This window comes from Ambystoma mexicanum, chromosome 9, assembly GCF_040938575.1.
Source record: "Ambystoma mexicanum isolate Mex_15411 chromosome 9, UKY_AmexF1_1, whole genome shotgun sequence".
NCBI lineage: Eukaryota > Metazoa > Chordata > Amphibia > Caudata > Ambystomatidae > Ambystoma > Ambystoma mexicanum.
In genome coordinates, this window is record NC_090931.1 from 629,985,036 (window position 1) to 630,004,194 (window position 19,159).

The 19,159-nt window shown below is 46.3% G+C and overlaps 1 protein-coding gene across 3 annotated transcripts in view; it reads right to left on the bottom strand.

Annotated features, from left to right (window-relative positions):
- The window catches only part of SUPT6H (SPT6 homolog, histone chaperone and transcription elongation factor), a 1,195,112-nt gene that overhangs the window by 322,268 nt on the left and 853,685 nt on the right, over nt 1-19,159 (bottom strand). For all 3 annotated transcript variants that reach the window (XM_069615328.1, XM_069615329.1, XM_069615330.1), the window contains 3 exons: nt 2,054-2,201; nt 1,297-1,439; nt 1,006-1,146 (listed from right to left, as the gene is read on the bottom strand). In XM_069615328.1, the coding sequence (XP_069471429.1) occupies nt 1,006-1,146; nt 1,297-1,439; nt 2,054-2,201 (432 nt within the window). The remainder of the gene's footprint in view (nt 1-1,005; nt 1,147-1,296; nt 1,440-2,053; nt 2,202-19,159) is intronic.

Sequence of the window (19,159 nt, forward strand, 5' to 3'; positions counted from 1 at the left end):
ACAAATCATCTTGTTCAGGGCAAAATAAAGTACAACCACCAGTTTGGGCAAATGGTGTCCCCTACCACAGATGCGAAGACAGCCTGCGACAAAAGTACAGGTAAAAGTGTGTAGTAGGAACACTGCCACCAGCCTGAACAGATGGACTTGTCACAGTAAACAAAAAGGTACTGGTGAGTCGAGAAAAGGGACACATTGGATACCCTCAGCACGCCACATAAAGTGGGGTGTGCTGATCTCGCAAAAGAAAATACAGGTAGGATAACAAGTATCTCTCTCTCTTGGTAACAAAAATAATGTAACAATGAAGGGGAAGCTCTAGGAGCTTCCAACAGTACTGCACATTGGGTGCTGTGTGCGTAGACTCCTTAAAATTGGAGGAAAGCAGGACACCAAAAACAAATACCAAAAAGGTATAAAAAAAAGGGGTTCCCATGATCAGAGTAAAAGAAGGGGTGTGGAAAAAGGTCTCAATCCCTCAGTGGAATTAGTCAAAAATCTGGGAGTCCACCACAAGGTGCTGGGGGACTCACGGGTGGAGAGAATGTCCCACAGAAAAGGAAATCTACTCTAAACAACTGTCATAACATTTGACTTTCAATTTCTTACGCAGACTGACTCCTCTTTATTTGGGGAAAAAAGGTATGTTTTGCATCTACAAGCACAAAGCCTTAGTTATGAACACCAATAACTCAGGAAAGTTCCAAAATCCCAATACAAGTTCAGGGGCGACCACCAAGTTTGTTGTTTCATCGTTGTGGAGGAATGCATTACCCTCGACTTTCAATGAAGAGATCAACTAGCCTCTTATGTAAGTCATCGAAAGAATTTCTTATGCTATTAAATCTGTACCAGCCCCATGCGTGTTGATTTCTTGCATTTGTATTTTGTCTGGCCTAGATGTAGTTTGGTCTGCTTTGCTGTGCATTATAAGTAAATCCTTCCAAGACAAACGACATGAGGAGGGCCCGAAATATCATTCAACTTTGATGCATTTTCTCCTACCTTCACTCTCTCTTCAGGGCGTTTAACCACTTTATCGCTGAGAAATTTTGTTGGCACAAAGCCAATTACGCCATTATCAAGCCTTGCCTTGACACCAATTGCTTGCCCTGGACAAGAACCACTGTCAAAATGATTCCAAACCTATAACAAATGAGATACAAGAACATCAGGAAAACTAGCAGCACTGATGAACATCTTCAAACAAAACTGGACATGGCAAGAACCTATCAAATATCCATACATAAAAATCTATTTCCATCAACAAGAAACACTTCATCGGCAGTAGCTTACCTCACTGAGCTCTGGGAAATTATCCTGTTGACAAAAGGGGCACTGCCACAAGCCGGTCTCATCATTTCTAATGGCCTGATCATAGCTCTCCCCTTGCGGCCGTCTGTGTGCAATTCCCATCACATTACAAGTTATGAGCTTTCCTAAAGTTAGGAGAAAACAATTTGATGACTAGAACACTCAAAATCCATGCATGCCACAAGTCTTGAGAGACAGTGTAAGATTTCCAAAACTGTCACTCAAGACACTTGCTCAGAATACTTAGTTTCAAAACCTTTCAAAGAACTTTTAAAACCGGGCACGGTTGACGGCAATGTCTTAATGTATCACTAAGATTTCAATGTTGCTTCTTGAACAAATTACGAGCACATGTCACCAAGGTCTGGAATCTAGAATCCTTGATCAAATTTTCTATGTGCCTCATAACCAGATTGCTTTCTAGTTGCTTTCACTCCCATTATTCCTTACGGTCTAGCACGTTTCCACTCTAACCTGCGATGCACATCTATACTAACAGAAAATGCTTCATCGCAGATAAGGGCAAAGCTTAAACGTCATCTCTTCTCCTTACAACTAATAACAGAATTATATTTTCCTGACATTTATATAAACATTGTTATAGAATGTAAAAAAATTGATTTTAACTAAGATAAAGTAAGTGCCTTGGCTAAAGGTGGAATGGAAACACAACCATGCTTGGATAATAGCACTATAGAAATAAAAAGTTAAAAGCATGCAAATAAATAAAACACCCTACCTATATAGAATGTTTCTGGCGTTTCCTTGGAAAGCATGTTAAATATTTCCTCTGTGTTTGGAGCGCGGAAGGGAGTTCTCAGGTCCTTATACCGGCAGCTCAGCTCAGCTCTTATGTCATACAGAGTGATGTGCTTATCACCATAACCCTGAAAGCAGAGTAGCAAAACAGTCACAAATCAACTCTGCACTTGCCGTTAAAAACCATGAACTAGCTAACTGTCTCGCAAACTAACTGCAGAGCATCATAACATAATACTGTATCAATGGCTTCTTTGAACAATGCTAAAACACAGAAATTAATATTAGTGATGTTAAGATGGATTTTCAGAATCAGCCTTGTAGAACGATTCAGAAATGCTCCCTATTCGATGAACAGGCAAGGACACTAATGTCTAGCCAACCTATAAGGGTAGTCTGAGAGCAGCAAGGCTTAGGAGAGTGCCAAGAGTGGTGAAAGGTTTAATTAAGCACACAGAGCACCCTTAATAAAACAAGTCAGGCAGAATGCATAAAAACACAGTTATTTATTTAAGCCTTAGAGAAACTCTTAACACTTAAACACTTCCGGTAAGTATTACACTAACACAGTCACCATTAATATATAAACTTTCACTCTTGGGGTGCTTTGGCTGCAAAGTGCCAATATGTTACTTTCAAACACAAATTCTTACCAATATACTGTAGTGTAGTAAAGCATGTGAATAAAGAAACAGAACCAGGAAAGTAATCAAGACTTTGAGAACTAATACATAGAAAATAAATGAGCTAGCAAACCCCACACAAAATCTTAGACACCAAGGGTCCAACCTTAAAACTTTCCCAGTTCGAAAAAAAGGGTTCTAGTGCTCACAGTCACAGGACCCAAACAAAGTATTTGTAGGAACCTAGGAGTCTATAAGGAAGTTGAACAAGTGTTTGTTTCAGTCAACAATTCGTTTTTCAAATTTCGGTAAAAACAAGGAGGAAAGTCTTTTAAAGAAACAACCTCTGTACACCCATGCACTCAGGGACCACCGTATAAGAACACATTAATCATCTCTGTAATGTTCTTTCTGATGGATGTTCCTCCCATGAATTCCTCATCTATATCACCATCACAGCTTTTCTCTGGAAACCTTTGACGCCAAGGGATGCAGGGCGGTTCTGCGAAGGCTCTGTCCAATGCCTCCATGCGCACCAGACATGAGGTTGGGTGTTGGGGAGAATTCTCAGAAATGTGCTAAATCCCTCCCCAATCGAAACCCCCAGCAACTTTGCTAGATTTTGAGGACTTGATATGTTTTACCTGGAGGGAGTGTGAGCTTGCCCCCCCACCCCACTCTTTCATGTGTTTTTATGTGCGTTTCACATTTGTGTTCTCCGATTAAGGAGTTTTAGGTAACTCCATAGGCATCATCGTTTCATGTGTGTTACACAGCGCACTCAGTGCAGTGACACAGGGATGTCTTTTAGGCTTCCAAAAGGTTTAGAAACCTTCTCCGGGATGAACTACTGTTTCCCAGAGAATGTAAAGTGAAATTGACTTTACTAGTCTTTTTCAAATTCATAGACCCAGCACACACCATCTTACAATGGAGTGCTGGAGAGGTTACATATTATCCCCTGTGTCTAAACACTCATGTAGCAGTCAAATGCTACCCTTACCTATTGAAAAGGCTGGTGGCAGTGGTTTTACAACTACCATGATTTTTCCCGACCGCGAACACCGGTAGCTAAATATCACGGGAGCCATGTTTTTCAAGATGGCACCTTAAGCCTCTTTGTTTAACAGGTCCCGGTCTTCTTTTTTTGCCATTTCTTTTTAGAAAGTCCTTCTAGTGTTCGTCTCTGCACGCCAAAACAGGTTTGGTCCCTTTGTTCGTGTGCCTTTGGCAGGCTTCAGGACTGAATCTGCCCTTTGGCGTCTGAGTGTTTGGGGTGGGCAGGAAGTGAGGGAGGTGCCCGAAACTCCCTGTGCTTAGTCTCCTAGGAGACCCAAATGCACTCTGGCATGACTGGCTGGCTGACTGTCCAGCAAGGACAGCCACCCTGCTGGGTGAGTGACAGCTAGGCTGGAATGAAAGGGAGAAAACGGTTTAAAAGGGGAGTCTCCAGGACTGGAAGGCGGAGACGATCACAGGAACGAAAGAACCGAAGACAAGCTGGAAGAGGACGGCTGTTGCAACCACTGGACCATTGGTTTGCCCGGTGAAGCCCTGCTGCAGGTCCGAATTGGCAAACTCCATTAGACAGACAAGCTCCTTCAAGGACGGCTTCGTCCTTTGAGTTGGTGGGCCAATCAACTCATAAAACACATGGATACCATTCTCAAGGCTAGTTAGGATTAACCAGGGAAAGGGGCAACAGTTTGTGTTTTTGAATCTACAGCTACTGGAAACTGAAGTGACTCCATTTTGCTTGCTTTCTTCAATGATCCCGTGCAGTGCAAGAGTCCCCCGACGTCCTCCCTCTTGTCCCCATGACTGAGGCTCAGGAACAGCGAGATCTGCAGGAACTGCCAGGAACCACGACTTCAGCAACATTTGTTTTCTTCATACAAAGGTACTGTGCCAACCAGATTGGGAGAACGACACTCCCGCGGTGAAAGTTTGCGAAACTTTCCCAATTTGCAGGCCTAATCAGCTTGTGACCCCACAAATGATTCTTTTTCGCCTAAACAACTTCTGAGAACTTTTGCAAAGACTTTACCGTTTGATACCAGAACTGCTCTTTACTATTCAGAACACTATCCCATTGACTTTGGCCTGGCCTATTGACTTGAATTGAACTATTCTGGTGAACTGAAACTATTTGCACTGCCTATAAAGTATAGATAATCTATTCTACTTACTTTTGTCCTTTTTGATCACTGCTAAGTAACTGAACTGCCATTTGGCTCCTTTTTCAAGGGAGCACAAACTGTACCAAAGAGTTTTATTTTGAAGTGTACTGGTCTATAATATTAAGTTGCCTTCTTCTAGTGAAATGTTTTATAAATGATTGATTAATTTATTTACACAGTGTTTTACCAAGAAACCTTGAGTATAAGTGTATACTTGAACCACTGTGATTGAAAGTCCTTTGTGTAACTACTTGTACTGCTCACATTCACTCTCGAGATCAGCCTGGCTGCTCTGCTCGCTACCAACAAACTGTGTGGTACAGACTCATACCAAAAGGTTGGGTTTGCTTACACCTGTAGTACTAATTGTGTGTGGTGGTCCCAGAGGGTACTGCATGCAATTCTGCCTAACATCGGGTCAGTATATGTAGCGGATTGGCACCCTGTGATCTGAGTTCCACACTTTCCCCTTAGCACTCTGAAGCCAAGGGACCCTAGAACCAATGGTGTGTAGCTACCCTCAAAGAGGGGCAGGTAGGGAGGTCGATGCAGAATCCGTTGGAGGAACATCCATCAGAAAGAACATTACTGAGAGGCAAGTAATTTGTTTTTCTAATTGATTCTTTACTCCCACAGATTCCTCATCTATGACAGATTCCCAAAGCAGTACGTAAACCTGGAGGAGGGAGGAAGCGAGACGACCACCTAAACCAGAAAACTCTTTGGTAGGGCTGCCCTACCAAAAACAGGCATCCGGGCCTGCAAGCAGTAATGCTTAGCAAACATGTGCAAGGATGCAGAATTTTGCCCCCAGGCAAATAACCTTGACTGGGACTCCTGCCTGCAGGGCATAAGTGGCAGCAACTCCCTTGGTAGAATGAGCTCTGGGTCTCTCAGCTCAGGCCCATCGTTACTTGCCAAATCAAAATATTCTAAAGATGCCGATAAAGATCCACCTAGAGAGGGTTTGTTTGGTCACAGCCCTCCCAGCACGAGCACCAGTGTAACCAACGAAAAGCTGGTCATCCTTCTGGCCTCTAGCAGGAGAGAACTTAAGGGCCTGTACAGGGTCCAGCCGGAAGAATCGTTCATCTGATTTGGAAGGGTGAAGTAGAGGGAATAAAGAAAGGAAGATGATCTCCTGAGAGAGATGGAAATCAGAGACCACCTTCCGTAGAAAGGAGGGTCTCACTCTCAACGTCACCATCTCTTTGGCAAAAACACATAGGCAGGTAAAACGGACAATGCCTGGAACTCACTCACCAGTCTTGCAGAAGTGATGGCAAACAAGAAAATCATCTTAAGGGTGAGCAATATAATAGAACAGGAATGAAGGGGCTCAAACAGAGAACTCATAATAAACATAAAAAGTACACTCAAATCAAACACCGGAACCACAAACTGGCAGGGAGGAAACTGGTTACACAAACCCTGCAAGAAATGCATAACGGGGATTGTGAAAAATGAGCCCCGTTCCGGGGACCTCTTGAAAATCGAAATAGCATTGAGGTAACCCTATAACAGTGCCAATCTGCAGGCCCACCCAGGCCAACGATAGCAAAGAATCCAACACAGGGATAGAGGACACGATAAAGGATCCGGGGACCCTGTCCCGGAACCAGATCATAAATGTATGGCACCTGGAGGCATACATGGATTTCATAGCAGGCCACCCAGCTTAATGGAGAACATCAAGGACGTATCCAACTCCTATCGCAGCCTCTCAGTAGCCAAACATGAAGTTTCAGGCTGAGGAGGTTCAGGTGGAGGACCTGCCCCGCCGAATGGGAGAGCAAGTCCACTCGCCCCATAAGGCACCAAGGAGGGCAGATGGACATGTCCAGCAACTCCGGATACCACATTCTCCGGGCACAGTCTGGGGCGATCAGGATCACTGTTGTTCAGAACAGGTCCAATCTCTGAGAACCAGTGGAATGTCAGGGAACGCATAAAGGCGGTCGAAGTCCACTGGACAGTCAGCTCGTCCCCCAGAGTTGCCGGATGAGGAAAATCCAAAGAGCAGAACTGACACTTCCTGTTGACACTGGAAGCAAAGAGGTCCACTTGAGGAGTCATCCAAAAGGAGATCTCTCCAGAACTTTGCGATTGCGCTCCCACTTCTGGGAGGCTGATGTCAGTCTGCTCAAGTCATCTGCTGTGACATTCTCTTGTCCAGCCAGATGAATCGTTGTCAGAGTGTTGGGTGGGTTTTATTTTTTTTGAGTAATTCTCCCCACTTGAGCCCCCAGCACTTTTTGCTGGACTCTTGGATTTGTGATCAGTTCTACGGAGTGAGACCCTTTTAACACACTCACTCAGTCTTTTACTCTATCTTTGGTAACATTTTTCAACCCATTTTTTTTGAGCCACGCTTTCCTCCAACGTTTATGGCATATGCAGTGTATTATTGCAGCACACATCACTTTCTGTGCAGTGTTGCTGGGAGCTGCTCTTTTTATGTTTCTTATGTCAACAAATGTTATCAAGGACAGGGGCGGCACTTTGCCCTACCGGACATATTTTTGGGAACCAGCAAGTCCCACCCCACCCCCAGCTTATGTGGATTGCTGAGGGGATACAATGCATCCTTTTTCCACTTCTCCTGTAACTATAAAATTACAGAGTGTTAAAGGGAATTCTCAGAAATGTGCTAATTCCCTTCTACTTTAGAGAGCCCCAACTCTTTTTCTGGACTTTAGGGCTTTTCATTTCTAACCTGGAGAGAGCAAGACCTTTTTCTCACTCATGTATTTTTGTGATTTGGACTCTGTTTCTTTTGATGTTGGAGTCTGACAAACTCCATAGACCCCATCTTTTACATCGTGGCACACAGCACCGTCAGTGCAGTGGCACTGAGAAGTCTCTTAGATTTCCCAAAGGTTTAAATACCATATCTTGTTTCCAAGAGCAGTAAAGTGAAAGTGACTTTGCTTACATTTTGTAACTTTCTAGACCCAGCACACACCACCTTACAAAAGGGTGCCGAAGGGGTTAGATAGAATCCCCTTTGTCTAGTTTTGCATGTAACATTTTTATGTTACCCTTTCTACAATGAATGGCCGGTGACAGTGGTTTACCTTTTACTACCATTGTGTGTTTTTACCACAGGCTGCATTCACAGCTGCAGTAAGGCACCCATGGGTGCCCATTTTGTCAAAATGGCCCTGGTCGTCTTTTTTCAACATTTCTTGTTGTAAAGGTCCTTCCTGAGATTTACTCTGTGTGCCAAACCAGGGTTGTTCGTTTTGTCTTTGGCAGGATTCACTGGTGAAGCCTGCCTCTGGCTGTATGTCTGGCAAGGGCAGGAAGTGAGGGAGATGCCCGAAACTCCCTCCACTTAATCCCCTTGGTTACAGGAATGCACCCAAAAGTGATTAGCCGGCTGGCTGTCCTTGAAGGACAGCCACCCTTCTGTGTGATTGACAGCTAGGCTGAAATGAATGGGAGAAACCTGCACTAAAGGTAAGGCTTTTTGCTTGCAAAGCAGAGTCAACCACTGGACGAAGGAATCCGGAGAACTGGGAAGAGAGACGCCTGCTGCAACTCCTTGACTGTTGGTTTGCCCGGTGAAGCCCTGCTGCTGTGCTGACGCTCCGAACTCGGCCAGACTAGAGAAGCCCTGCAAAGGACCACCAATCGACCCCAAGAAAAGCTCATCTGGACATCCTCTTGGAATTGGCTTAACTTCCATTGCTGCTGCAGGAACAGAGTACCAGGGAGCGGAACACCAGAATAGAGTGAGTGTCTAAGTCTGACTCGAGCTTTAGGAAGATCCTCCGGACTCCCTTGAAGCAGGACTGACCAAGGCTGGGCCACAACAGAGTGCTGGACTCCAGATGATAGGAAAATCCACAGTGGTATCCGAGAACCCGCAGTGGTGCTATTTGCGAGGGTCACGAGAAGCTGAAACCGCAAAGTGCTGCTGATCTGAAGTTTGCCCATTGTTGCCGCCGACCTTCCATTCGTAGTGCAGGAGTCCCAGACGTCCTCCCTCTTGTCCACACGCATGAGGCCAAGGAACAAAGGATCTGTAGACCTACATAGGAACAGAAGCCAGCTGGAACCAATTTCTTCTAACCAAAACTAAGGGGACTTACCTCTTGTTGTGTAGCCAGACTACCTCTCCATGGAGACTTGTCCTGGTTGCTTTTGCAGAGTTGCTTGCAGCTTTGCCCCCTCACAAGCCTCCCAGCGTGTGGCCCTACAGTGATTCTATTTCCTTCAAAGACTTCTAAAACATTGTGCAAGACTTACTTGCCTACAAGAAGTGCTTCATTTCTCCTAGACTTTGTGCTCAATTAACACTGGCTGTCCTGGCTCTCTGAAAATACTCTCCTTACCTCGGACTCTTTACTGAAACTTAATTTACTTTGCATTGGGGGTGTCAAATAGTACTTACCAGTTTAAGAATATTTGTTAACCTTTGTTTTATTCCCTAAAACCTTTTCTTTAGCACCACACTCAGTATTGCTCTAAATGTACCAATGATATATTAATGTCCAGTGTCCTAGTTATTTAAGTCACCGCAGGGTGTAGGAAGTGTCTGTGTGCTATCCCAAATGGGTATTTACTGATTGACTCAAACTGGGTGTGTGTATTTTTGAAGTATATTTTTGTGTTACATATATTTGCTCCCTTCTAAAGAAGGCTTTTCCCAAATGACTGTTAAATAATTGTTTAATCAAGAAACCTTGAGTGTAAGAGTTTATTTGAATACTTGTCACTGTGAATCTCTGTGTAAAACCCCTACTGCTCACATTGACCTCTCTTGAGATAGGCCTGGCTGCTCAGCCTCACTGCCAACCTGTGTAGTACAGACTTATACCAAAGGTTGGGTTACCCATTACCAGGAGGACAAGGTTGTTGTAGTATGCCAAAGGGTACTGCATACAACCTTGCCTAACACAGTGACAAGTTAATCTGTGTGGCTGGTGGCAGTGGATGTTTTCTACCGATTGTTTTAAAACTCCCAGCAGGCACAGTTCTTTTTTCACCAACTCTTGATGACTTGTACTTTTCTTGAGCCTTCTTCTACCTAGCTGGGTGTGGGAGGTCTTGATAGTTCTTTTGTCTTAGGCGGGCTACCGTGTGAAAGCCCACCAAGCCTCTCTTGAGTGCCTGAAAGCACAGGAAGTGGGGGAGGCGATCAAACCTCCTCTGGTCCTTGTCCTGCAGTGTGTCGCCTGAAGCGTGGTTTCGGCTAGTTTCGGCTGGAACTTTGTGGGCATCCTGGCTGGACCTACAGTGACTCTTTCCCACTCTGAGACGTCTCCCCTTCCAAGTCAGGGACCGAGAAACAGAGAAACCTGCAATGCGACAGCCGTCGCTGAATCAAAGCCTGTGCCGAGTCCTCCACGAGCCAGCATCATGAAAATCAAAAGTTATTTCTTTAAGCCTCCAGGCCAAGAATCTGAACAGGAGCTGCTGTGGCTTCACATTGGAGACCCGCTGGCCACAGTCTTCTTTTTCCCTAAAATGTACTGTCCCTCTCCTAGACGCTTACACCTGGGTGCTTGCTGTGTTGAATCGGACTCCTCCTGAGCTTTCAGATACACATTGGGGTGGACAACCCAACTGTGTTCTCCAAGGCCTAAGGACATCAGCCCTGGCGTTTACAATCCTGCAGAGGGTCTGCCAGACCTCCCTGAACCACCTTTTAACTAAACATTGTACCTAATGCAATACAGAAGCAACCTGCTATATTTGACAAATTCTCCCTTGCCGTCCACGGGCCGTGGGTCCCCCAGTGCCTCCCCCGACTCAGACTCCTAGCCCCAGATAAGTTTGGACTATTTAAAGTGCAAAATGCATAAAAGTACTAACAAGTATCTGCGTTACTTAATGTTGGTTAAAAGAATGGATTTGATAAACCCTGAATACTTACCTGTATATCATCTAAGAGTTTACTATTGACCCGAGTATTACTTAACCAAAGTTTTACTACATGGCATACATTATTCACCGTAATCTTATTTTTGATGCTTGTATCTTCTTAGATTCACATGCTATGTATAGGCCGACATCTAGTGGTAGTCGCAGAGTATCACAATGATTTGTTTTCGAAACCCAAAAAAGGGACGTTGACTCGGCATCTTAGTAATACTATCCCTAGAGTGACGTCTACTGTACCCATGGTCCTTCACAAGTCGATTTCCCTCAGATTGTTTTGTTTCCGACATGAGATTGCATGAAGTGTAGCTGGAGTACAGATGTAATAAAGCACAAATTAGCAATAGAGCAAGAAACATATGCACCTTCGACTCCAGAAGCGGAGGAAGGGCGGGCGCATGTGAATCTCAACAGATACAAGCAACAGAAATACTATTACGGTGAGTAAAATATGCCTTCTCAGACTTGTGGATCTGCTTAGATCACATGCTATGCATAGATTAGCAAGCAGTACCTGGAGAAGGAGGTGGGTTGTGAGAAGGTATAGCAGCAAATAGATGTTTTAGCGGATGTATACGATTTGGCCATGGCACAATTGTTCTCGGCCAAAGTAACCCTGGGTAATTTGGTTGCAAAGACAATTTTGCTGTGGCCAAATTGGGCCAAACAAACCCCCCACAACCCGCAATACCCTCCCCCACCAAACCCCTACTTACCTTTTTGAGGTACGCATATCTTCTGACCCTGCGGAATCGGATCAGTCCCTCCTAAGCAGGTTGGATCCGACGCTGGAGGGGGGTCTGTTTTCCTTTTTTTTTTCCATCCCTGCCTCCAAACCTCTGGAAGCAGGGAGACACCCCCACTACCCGCAAAGGCCACCACTACCAAACATGGGGAGCGGGGGATACCCCTGCTCCACATGTTCGGTAGTGAATACCCAAACTGATCATTTATAAAATCGATCGAATGGTACTGGCCGAATTTGGCCAGATTTACCATACGATCAATTGTAAACTATCAGTTTGGGTACTACTGTTTCAGCACTGCTTGTCCTACCTGTAATTCTGCTTTAGAATGTGTGTGTCAATGCAATAATGCTGAGCAAAGGTATGTATGGAACTCCAAGTAGCTGCTTTGAAAATAGGGTATTGGGGACATTTGCAATAAATGCTAAAGTAGCGCCTGTACTGGTAGAGTGAGATCCTGGTGTGAAAGATAGGGTCTTTTTGGATAGTGAATAGCACAGCTGTATGCATTTGACTATCCATCTGGAAATAGCATTTCTTGAAATGTGATCACCTTCCCTACCAGGTGCTATGGAAACAATGAGCTGCTCTGTTTGTTTACGTTGTACAAGACCGCCATCCTTACATCGAATGTAAGGAGGATTCTTTCAGCCGAGTTAGATGCATTTTGGAAAAATGTAGGTAGTTCAATGGATTGGTTGACAAGAAACTTGGATATGAATTTTGGTGAAAACCTAGGATGTGTTCAAAGGACCAGTGGATCACAATGAACGGGTCTTGTACGGATAATGCCATTAGCTCACTGACTTGTTTTATGGAGGTGATGGCTACCAGAAAGGCTGTTCGGAGGTTAGGCATTTGAAGCTGGCCTTGCAAAACGGCTCAAAGGGCGAACCCATGAGCTTCAAGAGTACAACATCAAGGTCCACACCTGGTAGAGGGTTAGAAATCGGAGGATATAGTCTCTTTACTCCCTCCACGAAAGCTTTGATAACTGGAACTTTCCATCAAGACACCTTGTTCTGCAAAGTGGTGTACGTGGATAGGGCAGCTACGTGTACCGTGATGGAGTTAAATACTAGGCCAGAGTCCAGTAGATAAAGCATGTAGAATGTTGGATGGTGAACACATTCAAATTGGATTTAGGGATTGTGATCTGTACCATACCACAAACCGTTTCCACTTGTTGAAGTAACAGTGCCTGGTGTTGGGTTTCCGTACCTCCTTTAGGATAGCCATACACCTTTGAGGAAGGGTCAAGTGCCCACACTCTAGGACTTCAGGACCCAGGATGCCAAGTTCATATACTGTGGATGGAATCTTGTCCACTTGTGCTGGGGCAGCATGTTGGAAGGGCACAGAAGTTTGATTGGTTTGCACATCACCAGTTTGAGCAGGCGTGGAAACCATGGCTGTCTTGCCCACATTGGAGCTATCAGGATAAGCCTGGCTTGTTCCTGGTGCATCTTGTGCACAAATCTGAGGAGTGGTGTCGAGGAGGCTGGGGGGGGGGGGGGGGAGGAGGAAGTGTGACCACATTTCCCTGACCAGCTGATCCACAGGGCGTTCCCCTTGGACACTAGTAGGGGAACCCTGGACGCGAAGTCTGGACATTGTGCATTTTGGCTTGTGGCAAATAAGTCTAAAGGAGGATAACCCCACCGGGATAAGATTTCAGCCAGAATCTCTCTGTTAATTTGCCACTCGTGCTTCTCGGGCAGATAATTTCTGCTCAGAGTGTCTGCTAGAGCATTGAGTTCCCCTGGAATGTACTGAGAGACTAGGAACTTGTTCCGCTTTGTTGGGATAGCCTGGACAGACTTGGAGTGTGTGCCTCCCTGTTTAGGTTGAACATGACAGTGGTGCGGTCTGTGAGGACTTGCACTGTCTGACCTATTAGATGCTGCTGAAAAGCCTGCAGAGCCTTAGGAACTGCCAGAATTTCTAGAAGGTTGATGTGGATTTGGCTGTGGTGTGTCCCCACTGGTCGTAAGCTGTGTGGTTAAGGTAATGGGCTCACCATCCAGAGAGTGAGGCGCCTGTAGTTAGGATTGCTTGAACTGGTGGGTTTCTTTTTAGCAGGTTGTCCTTTGACCACCTGCGAAGATCCTGTACTAGGGTCATAGGGTTAGAAAAACAACTACTAGATCGTCCCACTGACCACTTGCCTGAGACCATTGTTTTGCTAACCACTCCTGCATTGGGCACATGCGCAGTGTGGAACTAAGTAAATGCATGTGGCCATCATCTCAAGCAGGCGCATTGCCTTGCGTACGGTTATCTGGATAGGCACTGAGGTACTTGCAACAGCATGTTTTGTATTCGCTCCTATGAGGGGGGGAAGACTAGCCCCTCTCTTGTTTTTATGATTTCTCAAGACTTGATTTCTTTTCGTTGATAGAGAATCCCAATTGGAACAGAAGATTGATTATTCTTTGGGTGTTGTATTTGGAAATTTGAGGAGACTTCCCTGTTATTAGCCAGTCGTCTATATAAGGGTACACTGGGACTGGCTGTGCATAGGTGCGCTGCTTACACTGTTAGTACCTTTGTGAATACCTTGGAGCTGAGGCTATGCTGAATGGGAGCATTGGTAGTGTTCTCCCGCTATTTAGAAGCGCAGATATTTTCTGTGCGGTGGGAACATTGAAATATGAAAGTATGCATCTTTCATGTCCAATGTTGCCATGTAATCGCCTGTTTTAAGAGAGGAAATACTTCCTGAAGTGGCATGCGACATTTTTGAGGCTTGACATACGTATTTGATTGGTGCATGTCTAGTACTGGGAGCATTGTTCAGCCTTTCTCTGACACAAGGAAGTACGTTGAATAAATACCATTGTTTACCTGGTTTACTGGGACGATCTCTATGGTGTCCTATTCAAGCAGGGTGTTCACCGCCTCCAGTCATATGCGTCTTTCTTCCAGTGTCATTTTTCGGGTGTCTTTGTTAGGTAAGAATTGCTGTATTAACACTGTGAGGCTACACAAAACATATCTGCTTGGTATTAGGTAACACCTTTTGGTATAGGTCTGTACTACACAAGTTGGTAGTATGACTGAGCAGCTAGGCCTCTCTCGAGATGGGTAAATGTGAGCTGTAGAGCTGTAGCAATGAAATTTGCAAATACAAGTAGCCAAGTAACACTTACAAGGTTAAAAGGGAAGGAAAAAGGTTAAACAGATTATCAGGCCATTTGAATATACTTAAATCTTCTAATGAAGTCTAGACAAGCCTTTCCCAGTAATAACAGTCTAAAACAAGTTACCACCTATGAGGGAAAGAAATATCAAAGTCAATAGACTAGAAGAGTCTGCAGGGAGCCAGGACAGCCAAAGTCAATTGGAGCACAGTCTATGGAGCTAAGGCACTTCTTAGATAATAAATGTCTTGCAAAGTTAGAGAATTATGTAGCAATCACTTGTAGGGTCACACGCTTACACTTGTGAAAAGCAGAGTTGGAATAAACTAAGGTAAGCCAAATGCAAGTCTCAACTGAGAAAAGCACAGCTCAAAAAGACACTGAGGTACATACCCAAAGTCCAAACACTACCTCTGGTTTGAAGAGGAGTGGTCCAGCTGGATTCTGTCCTGTTGCAGCGATGCAGATCCCGGGTTCCTGAGCCTCAGTCATGGCGACAAGAGGGAGGACGCCTGGAAGACTCCTGCAGCAGCAATTTGGAGGTTGTCAGCAGCTACGGGCTCTTTTTCGGATCAGCAGCACTTTGCAGTTTCAACATGCGGTAAACAGCACCACCGTGGTCTTGGATACTGGTTGGGCTTCCTTCACTCCTTGAGTCCTGCACTCTGGTGAGGGGACTCGAGATCTGGTCTTGCTGCTTCTATATGGTCCTTAGGAGACTCCTGGAGCTTCTGGACAGATTTCAGATGTTTCACTCTACTATGGATTTCTCGACCCCTGGCACTAGTTTCCTGCAGCAGCGAAGTACAGCCAGTCGGGGAAGGTGGTCCAGTGGAGTTAGTCTTGGGGTTAGTTGGTCCCACTAACCCAAGGGAAGAAGTTGTCCCTTCCGCAGCTTCTCTTGTCGATCAGAAAAAGGAGTTTCAGCACAGCAGCAGGGCTTCACCGGGCAATTCAAAGGTCAAGGAGCATGCAGCAAGCTTTGTTCACGGTTTCTTCGGCAGGTGTTTCTCCCAGTGGTCGACTCTGCCTCTAGTCCCAAAACCCTCGCCTTTTGAGCAGGTTTCTCCCATTCATACACAGTCTAGGCTGTCACTCAAACAGGGTGGCTGTCCTAAAAGGACAGGCAGCCAATCAGGACTGGTTGCATTCCTGCATTCCTAGAGACAAAGGACAGGGAAGTTTCGGGTACCTCCCTCGCATCCAGCCTTTCCAGACACACTGGAGCCAGAGGTGGGTTTTCAGGACTGAAGCCTGTCAAAGGCAAAATGAACAAAGGGCTCAAACCGGGATCAGCGCGCAGAGTAAAATGAAAGGCGGCCTCACAAACGGAAAAATGCAAAAAAAAAGGAGACCGGGGCCATTTTGACAAAAGTTGTTACCCATGGGCGCTATACTGCAGCTGAGGATTCAGCCTGCAGTGGAAAAGGACAATGGTAGGAACATTAAACCACTGCCACCAGCCATTTAAAGTAGTGATGGCAGGATTCTAAAATGGCCGCGCTAGTGAACACCACGTCCACTGCGCTCCTGACACGCAAGGCCTCATCACTCTGACTTCGGCAACCAGCCCTCCCCAGGCACCAAAGCTCGTGGGACTGGCCCCCGGAGAGTCTCCTGAGCACCCGAAGACCTCCTGATTGAGGACGCGGCCCCCCTCCAATGAGGCAGAATGCACTGAATCAGCAGGCCGCCTGCTCGGCTTCTAACACACCGGTGACCGAGCCCATGAGGGCCGGCCTCGTGCCTAACTTTGCCCTGCAACTTTAGCGGAGAGTCAGGGATGGTGAGCGACTATTGTGACCTGCTATAAGGACCTGGAGGAGGATCCCCTACAACACCCATGCTGCTACATCTCAGCAGCGGGGTCCTGTCCCATGAGGTCCCGCACGACTGCGCTACGGGGCTGCCTGCCAAAGGCCCCCATACAGCTGACCGACCCACCTGTAGGACAAGCACGGCAGGACCCCGCCTGACCAACTAGGGGGTCTCCAATCCTGCACCCTTTCACAAGCAGATGCCCGCACACCTGCCAAAGCTTGAGGTGTGGAGGACACCACCCCCCTCCTGCCGGGGCGCGGACATTGCAGGGAGCAGAGAGCCCTCAAGCACCCATGGGGAAGACGGAGCACCAGTGCCTCCTGGCCTCCTACTGTCATGATCACAGGCTAGGTTCTATTTTTTGGCCCAGGTAAAAGACATCCTTGGGGGGGTGGGATATTTCCTTATGGAAGTAGGTTACTGCCCTAATATATGTACTACAATAATTTCCCATTGATTTCAATGGCCTTCGGGTTTCCGCAATGGCCGCCAAAAATTGCCCTTAAGGAACTTCTCTGCTGGTCTAGTCATTGCCCTTGCTAGACTATATTAGTCCCGCCTTTTTGGAGGCTCGCGCTTCACGTCAGAAAAACGCCTTGCAGATTGACGCTTACCGCAGCTCCACAGGAAAACAGCTGTTATTTGTCAAAATAGAATTCCGTAGCTTCCCTGTTGCTATTCTGATGTTAGTTTTCTTTACAGCCCCCAGCCCTTAGTTCTTTTCCCTGCCGTTGTTAAGAAATATAAGCAAAATCTTTTCTCGTCAGTCGGTGTCGCCTCACAGTTGTGAAGAAACCCCTTTACACGCAAGTACCGCCTGGTTATTTAGCATTTTCTCTTGTTGATTTATATAAATGCGCAGTGTTCTGTAAATGAAACTATCCGTTTAAACTTGTGGTTTAGAGTTTCACTCACGGAACAAGGTCTCGTGTATCTCTGGTGTTACGCACTGCTTATTATTGACGGCAGTAGTTTTCCCTTCAGTAATTAGCCACTTATCCTGTTCTGAAGTGTTTTCATCAAGGAGGGGTGGCGCGCACCCTCGGCGCTTGTTTCCATTATCATTGCATGTCCATTGCCGTTTGTGACCTGTTGCTAAGGGATTTATTTAGGCATTTAGGTTTAATGCTCTATTGGCGGTTAACGCTTATTTAACATTGCACAGAACTTCTCGGCTGTAATTCATGTGGAATTCTTTCCTACTGGTGTTGTGAATGGATTTGGTTCCCTCCTAAGCTAGCATACCTTATTGTTTAAAGAGCTATTCCGTGGGTATGTCATCACTTATGCTTGCCATTCCAGCCATGAATTAATATTACATATTTCCTAGTTCCATCAGTCTTCAGTCCTTTTAGCTCCCTTCATGTTTCCATTAGTATTAGGTTTTCCCATTTCCCTTGCCATTTCCTGCAACTCTGTTTCTGCTTTCTTCAGGACTTGCGCCCCTGTCAGAACATGATGGATAGCTCACAAAATTAAAAGATAAGGTGAGCCCTTTAATTGTGAGAGAGTTATTCCCAGAGTTTATATATAACCAAGGAACTTCCTACGTTAATAGGGGAATTATTATTAATATTTTCACAGGGTTAATTGCCATTACCAAAAAAGGAAGAGAAGATTCACGGAGCACCAGAGCGACCCCGGAGGGTCCAGGTAAGCGTCACACCTACCCACGGCCACAAGAAGCCCACTAGGAGCCTCGAGTAATTCGGAGCGGACGGTGCCTTGGGACCTGGAAACTGCGAGACCCTGACCAGTGGGAACCGTCACACCTAGCAGACTAATTTACAGACATCAATGCAGCGCGGGCCTGCAGTCTACAGTGTGGGCACCGTAGCCAAGTAAGTAGGAAGCTCCCTCTCCTCCAGCCTCAGTCCAGACACTCTGCTGAAACTGGTTGCAGGAGTGTACAAGGCCTTTGTCGCGCCTTGAAACACCTGTGTATAGGCGCGTTACAAATACCATATCATATCATACATCCCGCCCCCCGAGAGAAGCCCCACAGTAACGAGGTGGAAGCACAGTGACCCACATCCCAAGCACACAGGCGGCGAAGCGGGGGGGGAGGTGGGGCGGGACCCACAGTGACATAAGCAGACATTTTGGGGGGGGGGGGCGGGCAGAAAACCTCTGGGAATAGGGTGAGGTGCCTAATGAAGACTCTGAACTCCCCATGGAGGCCCCAAATTAGAGGGACTCCTCACATCGACTGGAGATTAGCGGCACCACTGCATCCCAGAGAACAGACTCCAGTGAAAGTAACGGGGCACTCAGCCCGCCCACAGACACCGGGGCCAGCATCTAGGCCCAAGGAAGGGGGCCGGTAACCTCTACCGTGATTGCAGTACTACCCAACCAGGGGTCCGGCTTAGCAGGCTGTCCCCAGCATCCCCACGAACAAACCTTGGGTCCTACGTACCCCATCCCGAGGTTCCGAACAGTACAGCTCTCTGGGACCAGCCGAGAACCAATCCCCAAACAATGGCGGCTGGGCGACCGCAAGGACTTTTAGCAGATCACCTCAACACCAGATAAGAAATGACGGGGCAGAGCGGACAGGCTTGAGCAGAAAGATCCATCCGACATAGCACCGGGCCTGGGACAGAGCACCACCCTCCTATAAGGGGATAGCCGCAGTAGCTCAGTGCGGACCACCTAACCCTCGCGCCCCTGAGGTAGCCACC